Source organism: Channa argus, chromosome 5 (genome assembly GCF_033026475.1).
Source record: "Channa argus isolate prfri chromosome 5, Channa argus male v1.0, whole genome shotgun sequence".
NCBI lineage: Eukaryota > Metazoa > Chordata > Actinopteri > Anabantiformes > Channidae > Channa > Channa argus.
In genome coordinates, this window is record NC_090201.1 from 24,224,247 (window position 1) to 24,244,364 (window position 20,118).

Consider the following 20,118-nt stretch of genomic DNA (forward strand, 5'->3'; position numbering starts at 1 on the left):
AGGTCCCTAGTGTTCTAATAATGTACTTTGGTGTGTGTGTGTGTCTGTCTGTCTCTGTTTATGTCTGTCTCTGTCTGTCTGCATGTGTACACTAGATGAGAGTAAGCTGGTCCAGCAGATCTGTGTGTCAGGTCACTGCTCTGAACTGGTCTTCCAGGTAGAGTTCCAGCTCACTGAAATCAAGGTGAGTAATTTTATTGTTCAAATTATGTCTTGATCAGACATTTGATCAGATGGAATTTGATCAGTTCCATGTTCCGAACCCCAAATGTGTTTGACTGATTAGAGCTTTTACTCTTATGAGTATTATGAATTTGTCTTTACTTGCTGCGCAGTAAAAAAAATGTCTTCAACATGAAATAGATGTTTTAGTCATAGAGAAGTCTCGTCACTCTACCTTGTTTACCATTTTCTAGTTTTCCTATGTGCACCTGTTGGAGAAACTAAACCACTCTTTACTATAGCTCTAAACATTAGAGAAACATTTGTGTGATTTAGACCAGTCTGAACAAATTTTTATCTAGTTAATATTTGCTTATGCATAAAAAGGGTAATGGGGTAATTTCTTCTCATTCACACTGTTAAAAATGTTTCCCGTAATCTAAAACACGTAGCACACTGAAGGGCGTCAACCAGCAGAGGGTGACAGAGGGCCATGGTCACTTATTCACTAGTGAGGTATTAAACTGCAGTTTTTTGCAGCCATTCCACAGGGTCTTGTGACATCAGACAAATTCTTTTCTACTGGCAGCAATACATTTTCATATTAGGTTGTCTCTTCTTAAAAAAAACAACAACAAAAAGCTCAATCGTGTTATTGTGTTTTGAATTTTATGACTGCCACCAGGTGACCGTTCATATGGGACGGCTGTCCAAATAAGACATTTTACAACTCCCTTTGAAAAGTCATTCACAAGAAATCTTTCATTAGTATTCTCCAGGCAGAGCTGGGCATCTTTTAATGATTATTTATTTATTTATTTAGTGCTGATGCCTGAGTTTCAATAAACCCCAATATAAAGAGTTGTCTACATGGTGTTTCCTACATATGCAATTTAGTTAGGTGTGCCACCACAGTACATTAACAGATATACTTAACCAACTATTTTAATTTATTTAATCTGTCTGAGAGAACAATGCCATCTGCGTTTAGTAAATTAGAGGACTATTTCCCTAACGCTATTTAATTTTTTTTCTGTTTAAATTGTGGCTCAGTTGTAGATCATCAGGCAGGGATGCAGAAGTCTGTAGAAAGAAATTCCAGCCAATGCAACAGGTTTGTCCTTACGTGAGACACTCAGCTCTAGGTCCCCTGGCACCCCCTTTGGCTGCCCGCTGATCCCCCCCATTGGAATAGGTTAAATGAGGAGAAAGCATTTCATTCATTTCATGTATATGCAACATGTATATGTGCTTAGTGATGACAATAAGGAGTCTTTTCTGTTCTTTTACATGTCATTTTTAATTAATTTACCTGTATAACATTCTCTACAACTAATGGCAGTAAAGGGTTAAGAGTAACTTAATACACTGGCACCAGTTTGCACAACAGTTTCCTGTAACTTTCTTTCTCCTGTTTCCAGGTTCTGCTCAGTAGATATGCAGTTTTGGTGCCAGTAAGGATTCACATTGTCAGACAGTTTTTTGCAATTTTTTCAGATATTTCAAGCGTTAAAAATTTTACTTGTTTACAACCACCATTGTTCTTGTCACCCCCTTAATTCTCTCTCTCCCCCTGTCTCTCTCTCTCCCCCTGTCTCTCTCTCTCCCCCTGTCTCTCTCTCTCACACACACACACACACACACACACACACACACACACACACACACACACACACACACACACACACACACTCTCTTTCTCTGTCTCTGTCTTTCATCATTTGGACCTAGCCAGTTGGGAACCAGCTGATCATGGTGTTAAGTGGCAGTGTATGGGGTCTAGTCACCAACCATAGAAGATCGTAGTTATGCCTGTTGATTAAATCCAGTTCTTTCTAATTTACCTTTATCCAGGATGAGAACAACACGCATTACTCATTTGATCCTGGATCTGTTTAGCAACATATGAAGAGCAAGGTCCAGGAACTACCTGAATAGATATGTTTTTGAAGGTTTGGAATCTCAGCTGAGATCTGATGCCAGCGTTCTTGATACCTAGACTTATTTCGTCTTTACCAAAAAGGAATAAAGTTCAGTACAGAGCCCTACCTCCATGATTTTTAATAGCACAATTTGAACTATCACAATTTAGGGAAAATTATAATTACATTTACATAAATTTAATACTATATGTAAAGTTATATTTTATACTACGTGTAAATTTTATTGCAGGGACATTTTGCATTATTGTGACCTGCTTATTGTAGGTCCAACAGTGTTCTAGTTTTCATTACACTAACCAGCAGAACAGCTGTTTCATTAAAACATTCCAGCCTTTCTCATAACGTAAATGGCAAATAAAGCAAGTAGGTGTATTTCCTGAACTTTTCAGTTGTTTTGACAAAAAACATTAATTATTTGACTGTGTGATTTGGAAAAATGGTCATTTTATAAACACAGTCCATTTTTACTCTTGGTTTTTACTTTTTTGTGGCAAGATAATGTAAGCGAGTCTCTAATGTAAGCCAGTAACCTTAAATGTGTAGCCCATTCAAAAGCAATTGCACATTAAGGGGTATGCATGGCTGCTCAAACATAGGTTGCCGTTCCCCTTAAAGAAATGCATAAGCAGTTTTTTACTAAGTAATTATGTATTTTTCCTGCAGGATGGTCAGAAATCAGAGAGGACAATTGGTGATCTAAATGTGGTGATGGATGCCAGTGACTTACAGAATTTCAGCAGCTTTCTGTCTGGGTAAGAGCTAACATTGCATATTCAGGTTAAGATGATCTAAAATGAAAACAAACAAACAACATACAATTATAATTTGTCTTGTGTATCTGGAATAAATCTGTCCTGATAACCTTTTCAGAGTAATCCACCCATATTTAGGTATTGAAATATAACTTCTTCTAATCAACAGTTTTTAATTAAAGAAACAGCGTAAAATATGCATGGTGTCATCCAAAGGTGTTCACAATAGAGAGGGAAAGATGCAATATACATTAGTTTAAGTTGGCTCTGTGCCATATCGTATCATCAATGATATATCATGATAACTTCTAATGTTGAATTCTGCCATTGTCATATCATAATTTCTAACTTTGTCAATAACATGCTTTAAGACTGTCTCTGTCTTATAGTGTTGCACTCAGCTATGGAGGTTGTGGAATGACTGGAAACTAAGAGCTTGAGAGAGAAGTTACTCCCTCACTTTCACAGCCCTGATCAGTCACTATGGGCAACTAGTCATTAATTTATACTGCCGGCTAAGTTCAGTTCTACATATTTAATCCTGGATTTTATTCCTGTCAGAATGCAGCAGTCTGTTTAGATTAACTGAAATGTTTCTTAAAGTTGAACATGTCAAACTGCAGACTGCCATAAAACAGCTGAACCCTCTCAGTCACAAATCGAATCATTCTCAATCTGTCTGCTCTTTACTCATAAATAAGACAAGGCAGCCTTATTTATATTGCACATTTCAAACACAGATGAAATTCAAAGTGCTTTACAAAGCCATAGATTTTGAGGAAACATTAAAACAAACAAATATCTTAGATTGTCAAACACAGATGTAATTAATTACATTACCAAATGGCTGCATTCCATTTACGTGTGCTGGCTTATTGGCTCACAAAAATGTAAATAGAGCATAGCCATCATTAATATTAGTTACACCTGTTCTTTTTCTGCTGTGTGTGCCCAAAATATCCAAGCTGGATCTGGTGCTTTTTACACTGAAAAAGGTTAATTGTTATAAAAGCCTGTGGGTTACAGATGATCTTTCATACAATTTGAAACCTTTAAAATTAATGTTTAAAGAGATATAAAATAACATCTAGAGTTGTGTGCCCTTTAGCATGGGAAAAAGTATTAGTTGTGCTTAAAAATAGTCCGCTTACAACACATATTATTATTTTTTTATTTGTTAGTTTATTTAATGGGACCATGGGCTGTAATAAAAATTGTACTAAATGTGGCAATGTTGGTCAAATGGCTATTTCTTATTTGTAGTCAAGGGATGAATTGGCTTTTATAGAGTAAATGGTAGTGTACATACATCGTATGAGAAATATAAACCACTGAACATGGCAAATATTTATGAGGAATTTGCTTTGTAATGTCAAAATTCAGTGCATAAGAAATGTAGAATGTGTCTTATACTCCATTTGGGGATGTTCCTGAAATGATCTGTCACTATGGTCCTTCCCCTCTGAAAACTAGACTCTTATATGTTGAGTTAAAGCAAGGATGATAAGAGGTGGAATGGAATGCAATGGAAACAATTTGCAAACTGTACTGGACCGATAATATGTATATTTCCCCACCATGTTGTTCGTCAAGTAGCATTTAATTATGTCAACTCTTGTTACTATTTTAATTACCAGACTTGGCAATACTAAATTTCATACATTTGAAGTATTTGAGCAATGTGCAATCACACTGTTTGCCTTATATTTGTGGAAACTACTGTGTACATTCCTCTTGCTGCCATTATTGACCTCCACATCACCAGCACCTGCTAAGTTTTTGACTGCTATAATATGCAAATTATGTTCTTTCTCAGTTCTGGTATAGATACCATATGTGTCATAATCATTGTGTTAATGTGCTCAGGTGCGTTTTCTGTTCTTAAAACCACAGTCTGCCAGAAAGTGTCTGCTGCCACTGGCACCAGGGAAGAGAAGTCTGATTTGCTCTACATTTGAGGCCAAACCACATCTGGATTGTATAGTCCAGTCTACAGAATCTGGCAAACAACAGATGGAAAAATACTGGAGATAATGATTCTGACACACGGCTGCCTTTTCTGAGTCTGTGTGAGAGTTAGTTAGTTTTAAAGTCAAATGAGAATGATAATCTTCAAATCAAGATAGTTAGAACTATAATAGATAAAGACTGAACGTTGTTATTGTATGTTTAGCAGAAATCCCATTTCCACATCCGTTTCCCTGTTTCTCCTAGTAAGACAGAAGATAATGCACTCTACACATAACAAGAGCCATGATGCCAATTGCACATAATATGCAAGCTGTTGTGAGGCCTATCTCGATAGATATCACAAGCATTTTTATTTTTCTGCTTGATTTCACATGGGATATATATGTATTAACACCCTAAATGTCAAAGATTCAACTGGTTAAAATCTGCACTGTGGGGTGGACAAAGATGGACTGGAAGATGTCAAACTATCCTAATAGACTTCTGCCATTAAACCACAGTGCTGTTCTTGTCATGTGGGGATCCAGGCCATTTAATCCATGAACAATTTTCATTCCCAGCCTGAAGATGAACAAACACTGATTACAGGCTTGTGTTTTTCAAAACCTGATAGTATGAAGCCAAACTGCTCTGAGGTCAACTTTAGACAGTGTAAAAATGAATTTGTAACTGACTCTGATTAGTAAATTATATGGCCATCTACCCAAATCTGGCTCCATATATCAAAGTTAGCACCCACATCTCCGATTTTTTTGGGGGGTGTGGGATTTTTTTGACGGTGCTAATTGACCTAAGCAAGTATTTTCATAATTTTATTTTGTTCATTCTGAGTGAGCCTGGGATGTTCAGTTTAAGGCTTTTCAGAGTTTTCCATGGGGGCCCAGGGCTAGACGGCAGCCGGGTGAAGTTTCCAACGACTGTTGTTCCACACAGAGCTGATGGAAACATGGCAGTAGCCTCTCAGAGAGAAGGGGGATGGGGGAGATGGACAGAGAGATAGAGAGATGGATCAGGAGATTGATTCGTGGTTTGATGATGTGGTGTTGAACTGTAAGATGTATTTGCAGCAAATTATGGAAAAGTGACCAAATTAAACAAACACTTTGTGGATTATTAAGTGTAGAGAAGTACTTTACAGTGGAAAAACAAGGGGAAGAGTGTTGTGATGTTTTGTCTCATTAACAGTTTCTGTCTGCTGATTGATCAACTTAATGTGCTGCTGCCCTCACCCCCACACACTGAACACACACCAAATGCGTCACAGCCACAGGAGAAACATGTTTTAGCATCTCAAGTCTGCTCAAAATGAGGCTATATTTGTTGCTAGTCCCTTTTTTTTTTTTAAGAGATGATGCTAAAGGTCTGAAAAGTTGCTAATACTAAAGACAAAACTTCCAATTCAACAATGGTGCTCTGCAAAGTCATGTGACCACACACATGAGGGGCCTATATAATGAGTTGCTCCAGTTTCCTTCAACTTCTTAATGATGGGTTTAACTGTACTCCAAGGGAGCAATATGGGAATTTTTCTTATCCATCCTTCTGCTTTTCAATAATCTCTTCAATAAATTAAAGAGTAACTTTTAATTTTATCTTCTCGGCACAGTTTTGGTCAGGATTCGCCAGTAACTGGAAATATGGTGGTAGATAGTGGCATGGCATACTGCGCAGGTGTGCGGATGGAATTGAACTGTGGAAGTTGAGGTTATGTGGCACTTTGAATTTGACTATTGTTTTAATAATGGTTCAAAACATTTTCAGGGTGGAAGAGAGCAGGGATCTTCTGCTGTTCTTCAGGACTGCAAGGGCTTTTTCGGATAGATGTGAGGACAGGTGCAGAACCTTCAAGCACTTCCAGGTAAGTTGAGACACACCTGTACCAGAATTGACTTCTGGTAACTGACGGCCTCACCCTCATACACCTGCTTTTTATGTGTTGTTGACACATAACATGTAAGTGTGTTGCTCACAATGAATCCGACTGAAACTGACTCTGGAACTAAGTTTCTACTGTCCTTCTCTGCAATGTATTGTACACTATTGATTATATTTTTCCAAAACATGACTGTATTTTGGCCTGATGAAATGTCCACAGTGTTTGGTCTGTCTTGTGGTACAAAGAGGCATTAGGTTTTGCATCTAGATAAATAAGTGAATGGTTGGACAGACAGTCCAAAAAGTCTTTTAAGATTGTTTGAAAACCTGACAACTTTAATTTCTTTTAGTGTCAGCCTCAGTCTCTGTGTGGAATTTTCTTCTGTTGTCAGACATACAGGAAATATTGCTTTAAAGTTAAAAGATGGTAGCCATTCCTTTCATTTACAAAGATACACTGACACTTTATACAGAGACGTCGGTTTGTAAACAACAGATGCAGAATGATGTAAGAATACAAAAATGAAGGTTGATGCAGTGGTCGTGAATAAGTGAGGGCACAGTAAATAATGGGTTGGTATTTTATTGAAGATGTAGCAGTAAAATGTCTCAAAGTAAATCAAGCTGTACAGTCAATATGGAACTTATTCTTGTATTTACTTGGAGAGTGTAAAGTCCTGCCAAGTTGGCTGGGCTGAGGGAGGAATAACCCACATTTTCCATATTGGCCTGTGTGCTCTAAACTTTTATTTTGCTTAACTTGCATTTTCTTTGGCTTTATTATGGAAAAATGTTATTACTATTGTGACAGTTTTGTTGCAATGTGGACAGTGCTTTGCACAATAATTTCCATGTTTTAATAACACAGACTTGATGAATGCAATTGTAGGAATAAACAATCCAAATATGTAACAAAGTCTTTGCATACAGTCCAGGTCAGGAACCTTAACATGTTTACCGGTAGACCACAGCCCAGTCACCATAGGGCTGGACAACTGCAGATGAAGGTTAGCTGCATGCCACTTCCAAACCACCAACATTTACTACCATGTGGCCAATCACTGATTGGTAATTCTCCATTGTAGACATTTTTTCTTTTTTTTATTTTATCTGCACATTGGCACATTAAGATGCACAGAGTCTGCAGTCAGCCATACGGAATGCAGTAATGCTGTTGTTGTTTTTGGAGTACTAGTGGACTTAAAGAAGAAAGTATCAGTTGGTCCTTTAAGCACTTTGCAAGGGCTACCTGCTTGTTCTATGTTCTTTGACTTTCTTTTTTTCAAGTTTATCATGATATGGTGACAACTCAAGTTGAATGTATATAGCTGTGTTAAGTTGAGACACTTAATCTATGGCAGGTATGTTTGTAGGCTACTTGTTACCCACTAGTTGATGTCCTCATAAATTCAGCTATAAATCCAGAAATACCTTGTAGATTATTCAGCTTGGGATGTTTCTTTTTACTTATATAAAATTAGGGAGGTTGAAAAAAAGATTTGATAAAATACCTCTCCTCTGCAAACTTTGTGCTTACTGTGATTCCCATTCTTTCTCTCTCGCATTAAATGATGGAATATAAAAACAGTGACTTTATGACATCACTCTTCTTATTAGTAATGAGCCAAAGCAAACAAAAATAAAGCATATACTGTAGCCTCATCATGTATGAAACATTTTTCTACTGCTGTGGTGGTGCTCCACAGGTAATGTCCTTAGCCAATCTACATTGTGTAACCAATGCATAGATGTAAAACAGTTCTGCATAACTACAATCCAAATCCCATGTGCTTTATTGTATTTGTTTTTGCCAATACTTATGCTTCAGCAATAAAAACACAATTACATGTGATGCAGATTCCAACAACGATTCAAATTCATATCCACTTTAATAAAAAAAAGTTTAACTTTATTGAAATAGCCATGTCACACACATTTACCTGTACACCACTACCCTATTCACATCAGTAACAATTTCTATATTAATTTTTATTACTGGAAGGGAAGGGTTAGGGACACAAGCAAGACAATATAAAAGCAGACAAAAGAGAGAGGACTAATGTTCACATTACTGTAGTTCATTGATACATTTCTCCAAGTCACTTCAGCTGGTCTATAAATTAAAAAACAAAGTGACATTAAGTCACTTAAGAAAAGCAAGTCTACGTGGCCGTTGTCTTTGTTGAGAGGCATTTGTAATGTGGTCTTTAAAAGTAAAATAATTTTACACGTTGGTTGTGCAAAGCCCGTGTGACTTATGTAATTCATTTCTACAAATTATTCAGAAGCAATACTCAGTGAGAAGTATTTACAGACTATTGCTGCTTGCCATTTCAAAACATTCTAATATTTATCAGCTCTGTAAATTAGCTGGTATCATGACATCATAAAGCAACTTTGAAATAATGTTATGAGATGTGTTAACATTACTTAGTCTATTTTCCTTTTTTCCAAAAGTGCCATTTCTGACAATTTTCATCATTTGACAATGTTCAGTGAAAGAAAATTAGACTAAATATTAGCATGCAAGTATTCCTTTTGTTTGAATGAAATTACATAGATCCTCTTTGAAAGATATTATAGCATCTTATCTCCTGCTGTCATCATAACAGTGAAAAAAAATGCTTCTTTAAAAAGACATCTATTGTTATTGCAGTGTTGGCTATCCAGAACAAGTCATTGGCTCACAATGAGAAGGGTGAAAGGGTAGAAAATATGCATCTTCTGCACATATTTTACCTGGTTTGGTATTCTAATTTTTTGTTGTTAGTTTCATGGACAACAGTGATTTTACCTTGTACCAAATTCTTGCTTACGTCAGAAAAAGTAGCAAGGTACAACAACTTTTATGCGAACAAAACTAAATGTATGCACAATATCTTGAATTTAATTTCCTTCTTTGCAACTTATAGAAACTAATGGCAATAAAAGAGTTCTGATCTAAATAATTTTACAAAGAGGTGAGAATTGGCCAGTTGTGTTTTTCAATGTATAAGTAAAGATAGGTACAAGCCTCTTGGCTTGTGTGAAGGCATGTGTGGATTCAGTGCCACAAGCAATTTGTCTGATTTTCTTTAGGTAGTACGTCAGGTCAACATAAAACAATTGAACTGTAATGGTAGAGGTGTTGATGCTCTTCCACTCATTGAAGGAGTTGCATCAGTTCTACTGGCATCATGTCATCTGGATAAAACAATCAGAAGGTACATCCTCTGTGGTACAGTACGTTCAGACCAGGATGTGGTCAGACAAACTGTTACTACACAAGACAGTAAAACTGATGAAGACCAGAGTGGATAAACTCATTTAGCTCTACACCGTCAGTGTAGTGATTGGTTTCATTTTGATCTGACAATGTCACAGGCTGTTTGTAAGTTGGCTGAAGTAAAAACATTGACACTTTAATCCCCACCATGGGACAAGGGCCCCAAAATTCAGAATGTCAGGGTATCCCCTCAGCACCTTGTTGTGGTAAAACTGCTCCATCAGCAATCAGGGGCTACAGTAATGTTTCTTCCTCTTCAGCGGTACCGTCCTACAGGCAGTACCTTCATACAGGTAAAGCTATCAGGGTACTTGGACAACATAGCAGGGTTACCATCCAAACGGATCTCACTAAGGCTTAGTCGTAAGTAGTAGGTGTTATTGGACTTGCAGAAGGTTTCTTTGTTGACCTCAGTGATGTTGTTGTTCTGAAAGACATTTAAACACCATTAAGGTGGTCAGTTCTAAAATCTACAGGATTAAGGAAAATATATCCTATAATCTAATAATAATTTAATTTACTAATGTTTTTCAGGAAAAATTTTGTATTTTAGCAGTTAAGCATACAAACCTGTAGATGCAAGATCCGAACACTTTCTGGAATGTGCGGAACAGCTTCCAGCTGGTTGTTTGCCAGGTACAGGTTGACAAGCCTGGTCAGTTTCTTTTTAGAACAAAAATTTAGACCATCGAGATCCAGAAGATAAAACAATTGTTCTTAGTTGTTCTACATGTATCACTAAATATTCAATTGTACAGTATACATGATTATATTGCAGCCTACATTATATGTTTATGTCTTATAAGGTGACAATTTTTACCTTAAAAGCATTAGCTTTGACGCCCTTGGTTTTAAGGAAGTTGTGGTTGGCGTTGAAGGATGTGAGTTTGGCAGGGAGTGTAGGAAGCTTGACCAGTCTGTTGTCAGCCAGAGATAATTCCTCAAGTATGGTTAGCTTGGAGAATGCACCGTCTTCAATCTCTGAGATCATGTTCCCTGACAGGTCAATCCTCTTCAGAGTCACTGTTGACAGGTGGATGCAAGCATTTATTAAAGTTGGTGCCAACTTGGATTTTTCACTTTTGTCTTTGTGTGATTGTATTAATTTTGGTTGGAATTTTAGCATTTAGCATTCATCAAATACAATTAAATCTGCAGTTCAGTTTTTGGACCGTTTGGGTACTAATACTATCTGCAGGTTAGAATTTTCTGTTTTGGATCAATTAGTTCTTGACTGTTAGAAACAGCTCTGAAATTCTTGGTCCAATATAATTATTCCTCTGCAGATAACTACAGTCTAGCAGAAATATTTAGGACGATATACTTGTTGACGAAGCCATACAGTAGATCAGATAACCAGCTAAAATGTTCCGATGGGAAATTATGAACTCAGGGTTTCTCACTGAATATTTTTTGCACTAGTGCAAAGGATTTATTTATTTTATTTTTAGCATCAATTACGTAACATTGATTGGGTTCACTTTTCCTAAAGAACATTGTCCTTGTTCTTTAAAAGCTATTTTAATGGAAGGTTATCCAGTTTTAAGCATTGCATGACAGCCTTCTTAATGGATCCTATTAGTGTATCTCCTTAGCCACACCAACAGTAGAATTGCATGTCTGGTAAAAATTACCGTAATATAAACAGTTCTGAAAGTCCAGCTCAGTGCAAGTCCAGGAGCTGGAGAGAGCAGCAGCCAAGTAAACTGTCAATCAACACCCACATGGCTGACTTCAAGCCCCTGCCATCTTATTAATGGATACTTCTGTGTTGGCTTCAGCCTCCAGCTGTGTCTTCTTGTCTCTGGCTTTATGACTAGATGACAGTTAAAAAAAAAAGGGGTACTCCAGTGATTCCCGTTTAGTCTGCTATATACAATTGCTCCCAGTATGTGAAACCATGTCTGAGAATCTTAGAGTAGACTTTTAGTTTCAGGTTTGGGTAAAGCTCCAAAACATTTTCCATAGTATAGCTCAATAACGGAGAACCTGCTGCTGTCATTAAAGGAGGGGGGAAAAAACGCTCACATGAACAGACGTTTGTCTAAAAGCACTTCCGCAATGCTTATAGAGGAAATTCTTTGTAGATGCATGAATTAAAGATTGCATTGAACACAGTCGGGCACTTAATTTTTCTTTTAGAAGTCCAAATGGTTGTATTTGATAAAACAAAAAAATGCTAAACTTCTGTGTGTCATTATCTTAAACCCATTTTGTCCAATCATCTGTTGGACAAGGTTTTTAGACTTACCAATGTCACCAAAATCTTTGGCGCTGATCTTTTTGATCTTGTTGAACCGTGCATACAGGTACGCTGTTTCTTTAGGCAGTGTGGGAACTGAAGTCATGTCTGGACTGACGTCCTCACAGTACACAGAGCCAGTCAGACACACACACAGTAGACAGGTGGGCAGGTCTGCAACACAGTCACAACATAAACGTGAAGGCTTCATCACAATAATCTGCCAATCGGCTTTGTTTAAGGCCATAGTGAGCTGTTATAGCCAGGATGAAATGCCTTGACTGACTTTGCTGTAGTCAAAGTGTACTTTAAAAAACCAATAGTGGATCAGGCTCATTTAAATTCTGACTAGGGTGGTAACATGCAATTATTTTCTTTCTTAACTGTGTAACCTATAAAATATCATAACCATTGTGTTTGACAGTGTCTTTTCCAATCTATAAAAAGACAAGGAAAGTGGAAAATTCAATATTTAGAGAAGCTCCTATTTTGTAACTTCTCTTGTAGATATCATGAGCCAGTTGTAGTATAGTGTTTAGAGGTAATCACGCAAGCTAGAAAGTGCTGCTGAACAATATGTGCTACTAGGTTAAAACCCAATACAACCATGATGAGATTGTTTGTAACAGTCTGTAGTTGCCTTTGAGTGTCTTTTCCAGACCATGGATATACCATATTAATTCAAACCTACTCAAGGCAATTGGATAACAAAGTCGTGTGTCTGACCAGGTGCTGATTAGGTAAGCAGGTCTTACCAGCAGCATCTCCTCCAACTGGCATTGGGCTGGCATCAGGTTCATCAGCAGTAGGCAGTGCCCTCTGCAGAAGAAAACATGGCCTGTTCATATACCGGCCAGCTCATTGACTAGAGCAAAATATTGAGACTACCAGGGTTAGGAAGTCAGTTTTTGTTGCTTTGCATAATTAGGAATTTTGCTATTTACTAGTTGGTACAGTTAGACAAGGTAGACAGGTTAGGTTTGAGGTAATAGAAAATGTGAAGTTAATTCACGTAGTCTTAAGTTTTGCAAGACTGGAGCACCATCTTGTGAGTTATGGATTCCGTATGCTATGATGGGCAAAATGGGTTACATCCCTACATTTTGTTTTGTTTGTAAGTGTTAAAAATGGTAAGATTGCACTTGACCTGCCACAGTGACAATTTTCAGAATAATGGCTCACCATTGAACAAAAATTCACTATGGCGTCATTTCAACTTCACATTATCTATAGTTGAACTAAATACAATGTGCAACATTTGACAGCTTTTTTCACATTCAATTTTATCAGTATAAACTTATCATAAACTTTAAAACGCAGGAGTCTTTTTTTTTTGGCGGCGTTATGTTTCTGTAATCAAAAGTGGGAAGACAAAGTGCTGTCTAGAAAGTCCAGTTTCAGTAAAAGTATCTTGTGTATGTTGTCATCTCAGCAGTCTGCCTGAAATTAATGAAATGCTGTGATTTGTGACACAGTTCTGCTGTAAGTCTGAAAAAAGCTCTCTCATAATCCACAAACATTGAGTTCCAGGATATGTTGACTGAATATATTGGCTGGGGTCTCTATAGCAGTCCACAGTATTTTATGCAGCTGGCCACTATTTTCCATCTGACAATTTACAACTTTGTATCACTGTTTTTTTTTTGTTTTGTTTTTTTGTTGTCCTAAGTTGCTGCTTTGATTTCTGAAACTGTCCCCAATTAATTAGTGGCTGTGATTAAGTGATAAAGTCTGCTCAACAAATATGTTTAAAAGTATCTTTGCATTTATGACCAGGCTTTGTGAAGCCAATCTGGAGTGCTGTCACATAGGGGATGTTGTGAAACAGATTGGTTTTAGAGTTTTATGAATTCTTACTCCCTGACCCCAGAGGCTTTTAGGATTTTAGAGGTGCTCATAAACTTCAGCCTGAGTAGATTTTGTGCTCCTGGCACAATCAGATTTTTAAACTGTTGTGTAAAGGTAAGTTTATCACACACTAATGAATTTAAGTGCACATCTGCATGTTATCACAGTATTGTCACCAATAAACATCTTTATAATGCTCAAAAATAGAAGGGAATCTACTAGTAACTAATGAAAGCTGGAATCCTACATTACCACTGGACAGTTGTTTAGCTTACCAATTAAAAAATTCAAAGCAAAACACAAACTTCATCCATGCAGATGGCTTCTAAATCAATTAGAAGTAGCAAAACTTTACATATTGTGAATTAAAAAGTTAGCATAATAAAGCTAGTTGACGTGGTTAATTTTAGCAGCTGCACATTATAAGATCTAAATGAAGGTTTTACTCATTAACAACGAACTTACACTTTATGGCCACATTCTCTCAAACACATTTATTATCCTTATACTCTTGAGTTTGTGGGTTTATCACCTATTGCAAGTGTTTCCCAAAACCCAGACCAGAGTCTGGTTTTGGTTCATTCAGATATTTTTTGAATGGGGTTTATGTGGCTAGTTAAGGGTCAGTGTGGTGTGTGTGTGTGTGTGTTGAAATTGTGAACTGAATTAATCATTGCTTACATGAGGGCTGGGAAGTCAGTTGCTGACAGTTTCTGTTATTGCCAAGGAGAAAAGGATAAGTATGACCTAGTTTTACTCATGGGATTAGTAAAGTCTTACGACTTCTATTAGTATAAATACCACTACAAAAAGAAAATTTCTGGATCGACCAAAAACTTTGGACTGTTTCTATACTTCTATGAAACACACACACACACACATAGATATAATTATTATTATTTTTTTTATCTAATTCAATACACACAATACAAAGATCCGCGGTAAATCCTGCCTAAATCACATTGTCAAAAACTGGCATTAACAATTTAGTGATACTTAAGTGTTACTTATTGTTAGCATAATGTAAACAAAGACATTCTTACCCTAGCCCTCTTAGATTTCAAATAGTCTTTGAAGTATCCATTCAACTCCCTGTTAGGTAGAGATCCTGGTATCAGCTGAGAGTCCTGGTCAAAACGCTTGGCAAAGGCTGCTACCAGCCACAGCACCAGGATACAGGTGAATAAAACAGCCTTCATGCTGAGCAGAGCTGTTTGACACCAGTTTGCCTAAAAGCCTGAGTTTGGGTCAGCAGCTGCTTTCAGCTACGAGCCCCAGTTGGGATGTGTCAAATGACTGTATTTAAAGGCTGAACCAGTAGCTTCTAGCAGACTCTTAAAGCAGAGTTTATAGAGCAGAGCACTTAACCATTCCCTGACCACCCACCATCCATCTGCTGTGAGAGAAAAAGAGACGCTGTAGACAGGATGTAAAGAAAGCACCAGGCGCATGAAAAAGAGGCACATATGGAAAAGGCAGTCAAAGAGAGACTGTTTTTTTTTTCTGTTAAATGTTCTTTAAATTTGTACAAAAGTGGGGAAAAAACATCAAAAACTGCAGAGAAAGCAGAAAATGTGAAAGTTGACAACCACAGTGAGTGCGTTTTGTCAGGAGAAACGTTTGTGGTCTCTGTCTGGCCACTCAGTAATGACTCGTAATAACCAACCTATCTTTCATTAGGTGGATGAGTAGTGTTGTTTTTCATTTTCTCCACTTGCTCTGTTTTTCTTTTAGCCAGTGGTCAAACAACACATTTAGCAGCTATTACAGTGATCACAAGCTAGAATTTAAGGGATTACTTTAAAATGACCAGTAGACAAATCTGCATTGTTTCCTAAAAGTCTACCCTTTAGTGTGACTAATGTTTCAGGTTAGAAGGATAGGTTTTATCTTTGAATAATCCACCAGTGAAACTTGATGGAAAAACAATGATTTATTCATTAAAATGAGAACAGCACAAATTAGTGTAATGGCCATTCATAGTTATACAGACATAACTTGGAAGCAGACACTGGAAATCTAATTTGAACAGTTGTATAGTTAAGTTCCCATAAAGTCTTAGTCTGCTCTATTAAATCTTATTATAGGTATCTTGGAAGATGGGCATCAAGGATGTTTTTAAGGATATCTGTGGTTTTATTACGGTCAACAAATCCCATACATAAAATAAAACCAGCGTTGAAATGTGTCAACTCGCAATAACATTATTGAATGTAAAATCTGGTTTAGTCTTGTAATCGCAAACTCTAGATCAGGGGTCACCAACATGGTGCCCGTGGGCCTTGTCGCCCGCAAGGACCACATGAGTAGCCCGCACATGCCTGTTCTAAAAATAGCTCACCATAGCACCACTTACCAAGGAGCTGCGTCAATTTTTTTTGTTGCTATTCTTTTTTGAATCACATTTGATAGTTATTGTGAGAAATCATTAATATGATCCGTGTCTTCACATAGATTAATATCATTAATGTAATTGATTATTAATAATAACATATAATTAAAGGTAAATTAAGCAAATTTGTTATTTCAGTGTGTATCAAACTGGTAGCCCTTCGCATTAATCGGTACGCAAGAAGTAGCTCTCAGTTTCAAAAAGGTTGGTGACCCCTGCCCTAGATCAATGCTGAGCAGTGCAGTGATTTTGGCCTGGTGGCCAAAGGTAGTACTGCTAGTGTCAGCATTGATCATTTGATTCACAGTAGCCCAGAAATCATTTTTGACATGAAGAATCACTGCATAAGACCTGGTTATAAAACAGTTAATGCATTTTTCTGATCATTACAAGCCCTGTGTATTGACACTTATTATTATCAGTATTTATTTGATTTGGTTCAGTAGTTTTAGAAAAAGCCCTATGATTAATGTTGTCCCCATTCATGTGTGTGGGATCCAAGAGGCCCAACTGGTGAAGGTTGATAGTGTATGTGCTCTATAGGCCCCAAAAACGTAGTGTGACAATCAGGTTCTTTTTCAGACTAAAATCTGAAAGACTTGAGGACTTTCTTCTGTTGTGTGCTCCTATGACCAACTTTTAAAAGAATATATGGGCACCATTTTTTAAATCTGGTTTGCAGTTTTTATACTACATTCATCTGTGCTCCATTTTGAAGCTAGCTAATTTGTGTAACCAACAAAGCAAAGGTCATGTGCATTTGATATTTCAGAGACGGTTGCTAGTTCTAAGCTTCTGGGGTATATCCATCATACATTTGTTTGGAAGAAGCATTAAAAAAAGTGCAGTGGTGTGTCTCATTCATATGCTTTTTATAGTTTTCAGACAACAATGGAGATCTGTGTCATAGATGAAAGTGCCAAAATCAGGTTCTGGATTAAGATGCATCACGGTTAGGAAATGCAATTTATTGTTTGTTTTAATCTCTGTATGGGATTTAACAACAATTTAGAAAATCACTGGTCTTATATTTTAAAGTAAGATAGCAGGTTCAGTGATGACCACTGAGATGGTTGTTGTGTTCCTTTTTAAGAGGTTCTACTAGGTGTGTAAGGGAATTTACAGACATACAGGTGGTAAATATGAGATTTTAGACAGACAAAAGTATACAATAGCATGAAACGTACACAATAAAAACAACAAAACAGATAACAATAACTAATGAACAGATAGAATAACGGACAGATAAACTAATGTCAACAACTCAGACTGTCAAAGGTCTGCGGAAACACGCGGGTTTTAAATAGGGATTTAAAAACGGGCAAAGATGAGGCCTGTCTAATCTGCAAGGGCAGCTTTTTCCACAGTTTTTCAGCAGCCACCGCAAAAACTTGGTTTGCAGTACACTCAGGTACACTTGTTATATTGTACTTTAAATGTAGTGTTGAATTATTATCCTGTTTTAATGACAGTGCTATGTTAACAACACAACTCTGTGCTTTTAAAAAAATTCATAAATATAACTCAGCATTTGTTTTTTTAGCTCATCCTTCCTGATAATGAGCCGTCTTGAATGAGAATGTTGTTTAAAAGGTCATGGTCCTCCATTTTAAATGTTACTGTCTGTCCTGCTTTCAGATAATAACTGTTAATTTAATTGCTTTACAACTTCACAAGTAGAGCAACAAAAAAAATGTAATTAGGACAATCTGTGATGAGCAGTGAAATACTGTCAGTGGTAATAATCAGGTGTACCCTACACTGAAAACTAATTTAGGTCACTTGTAGACCCTCTGAACAGCACTAGGAGCAGTGCAGAGTCATTCCTAAAAGGGTTTTGATCAAGGCTTGAACCAATCAGTGAAAAGCAATAAGTTCTGATTAATTAGTAAGTTTTGTGACTTTTGTTAGCACTGCACAGCTTTGTAATAGCAAGGTTATAGTGGGGTAATATGGGGGTAATATTTAGGTGATAGAAAAGTATTATCATAGGTTTTTCATACTAGTATAATAGTGGGGCTAATAACTTGGTAACACCAAGCATATAGGGGGTGTAATATTTTCAGGTAGCAGGGTTTTTAGGTTGATAAAATATTATCTTAATGCATGAAATCATGGTAATTACTAAAGTAAAAACCAGGTAATAGCTTGGTATAAATAATTGATATATGTGGGTAGTGACAGGTCTTAATGTAATTATGTGGAAAATAAACACTAAAAACTAGAGTAATAACCTTGAAAAATACTTGGTAGTTTCTGCATAATAACCATGAATGAGAGCTGTAAAAGGCCCAAGTCCTTCATTAAATAAACAGGGTGTGTCTTGGTATAATTGACTGCTTTGTCGGGTAACAAAACTTTGTAGAAAAAAGCTAATTTAGACTTGATTTTTTGAATTTTGATTTTATTTGTTTATTGCAGACATTGTAAACAGCTGGTGATGTAGTCAACTGTTTTTAGCGAAACGGCATGATAATATCTACAGTATCTATAAAGGTTTATAAAATGAAGGATGCAGGGTTTGTAACCTATACAGAAACCGTGCCTCAGGCTTCACTTCTGCATAGCTCTCATGTCATAGCACTTTGGATATTACCATGAAATTAAGTAAAAATAGGGAGTTGTGCAATTTAAAGCATTTATTCATTGTTATTACACAGTAACTACCAAGGTTGTTAAGGTAATTATTCTAGGTCTTTGTTCTAAATTGCCATATAATTACCTATGTGTTTTTGACCTTCTATTACATATATATAGCTATTGCTTATACTAAGGTATTTCCTAGTTTTTACCTATATTATGCTTTGTTTTCTTTTTTGTTTTTTGATCAAAATCGTAACCCTGGTACATTGTTACTACAGAAATATTATATTCTCTTACTCGGTTATGAAAATATTACTCCCCTTTTACCCTATGACTGAAGTATTACCCCACTATTAAGCTGTGAAGTGCTAACTTACGTTCCTATTTATTGTAATTTAATATGGAGCATGGTGGACCGTAATGAACAATGTAAAGTTGTTTCGGACAAGAGGGAGGGACGACTCATTTAAGACTGAAGGTTACATACTTTATGTTACGCACTGTAACTTTCAAATTGATTTTATACCTACCTTGTTTAGTATAGGTGAATACTTGAGCCACTTTGTATTCAGCATTCTGCTAGCATAGCTTTGTTCAGTTTACTCAGTTTGCTTGCTTTGTTTCGTGTTGTAATTCTTCAGTCATTGTAATATTTACAGATACAGAATTGACTATTTATGTATTTACTTTTTTGTTCCTGCCCCAGATCCTTTTAAACAAGACTAGTCACGTGTGACTTGTGATACATTTTGATTCTCTTGGATTTTTCTATCTGTGGAAAAAACTGAACCAAGTGAAAAATGGACCAAGTTTAACAACCTGGTCCACTGATTTGGACCCCAGCAATAAACTAGAGGTTTGAAAAGGCCTGCAAATCAGGTGCCTCTGAAAAATAAAAACTTGACTTGATTGGTTGTTGAACTGAATTCAAAAAAGATACAAAAAGGTGAAGAGGTTCTCAGAGGTTAGAGTCAACTCTAACCAGAACAATGAGTCCTGGATGCTGTTGTCAGAATGTTTTGGAAAACTCACATCTGAGCTGTTAATCTCTTTAAGCGGTGTATCTCCATGGTTTAATTTTTATT

At 36.7% G+C, this 20,118-nt stretch overlaps 2 protein-coding genes across 3 annotated transcripts in view; one reads left to right on the plus strand and one right to left on the minus strand.

The window, feature by feature from the left end:
• cenpp (centromere protein P) overlaps positions 1-20,118 on the plus strand; it is a 75,685-nt gene that overhangs the window by 1,945 nt on the left and 53,622 nt on the right. For both annotated transcript variants that reach the window (XM_067503521.1, XM_067503520.1), the window contains exons 4-6: positions 96-184; positions 2,769-2,857; positions 6,590-6,686. In XM_067503521.1, coding sequence (XP_067359622.1) covers positions 96-184; positions 2,769-2,857; positions 6,590-6,686 — 275 coding nt within the window. The remainder of the gene's footprint in view (positions 1-95; positions 185-2,768; positions 2,858-6,589; positions 6,687-20,118) is intronic.
• ogna (osteoglycin, paralog a) lies at positions 8,474-15,456 on the minus strand. The gene is made up of 6 exons (XM_067503522.1): positions 15,102-15,456; positions 12,966-13,029; positions 12,220-12,384; positions 10,789-10,991; positions 10,539-10,631; positions 8,474-10,395 (listed from the first exon to the last, which is right to left on the minus strand). Exons 1-6 carry the CDS (start codon positions 15,255-15,257, stop codon positions 10,225-10,227), a joined length of 852 nt encoding a protein of 283 aa, XP_067359623.1. The 5' UTR covers positions 15,258-15,456; the 3' UTR covers positions 8,474-10,224.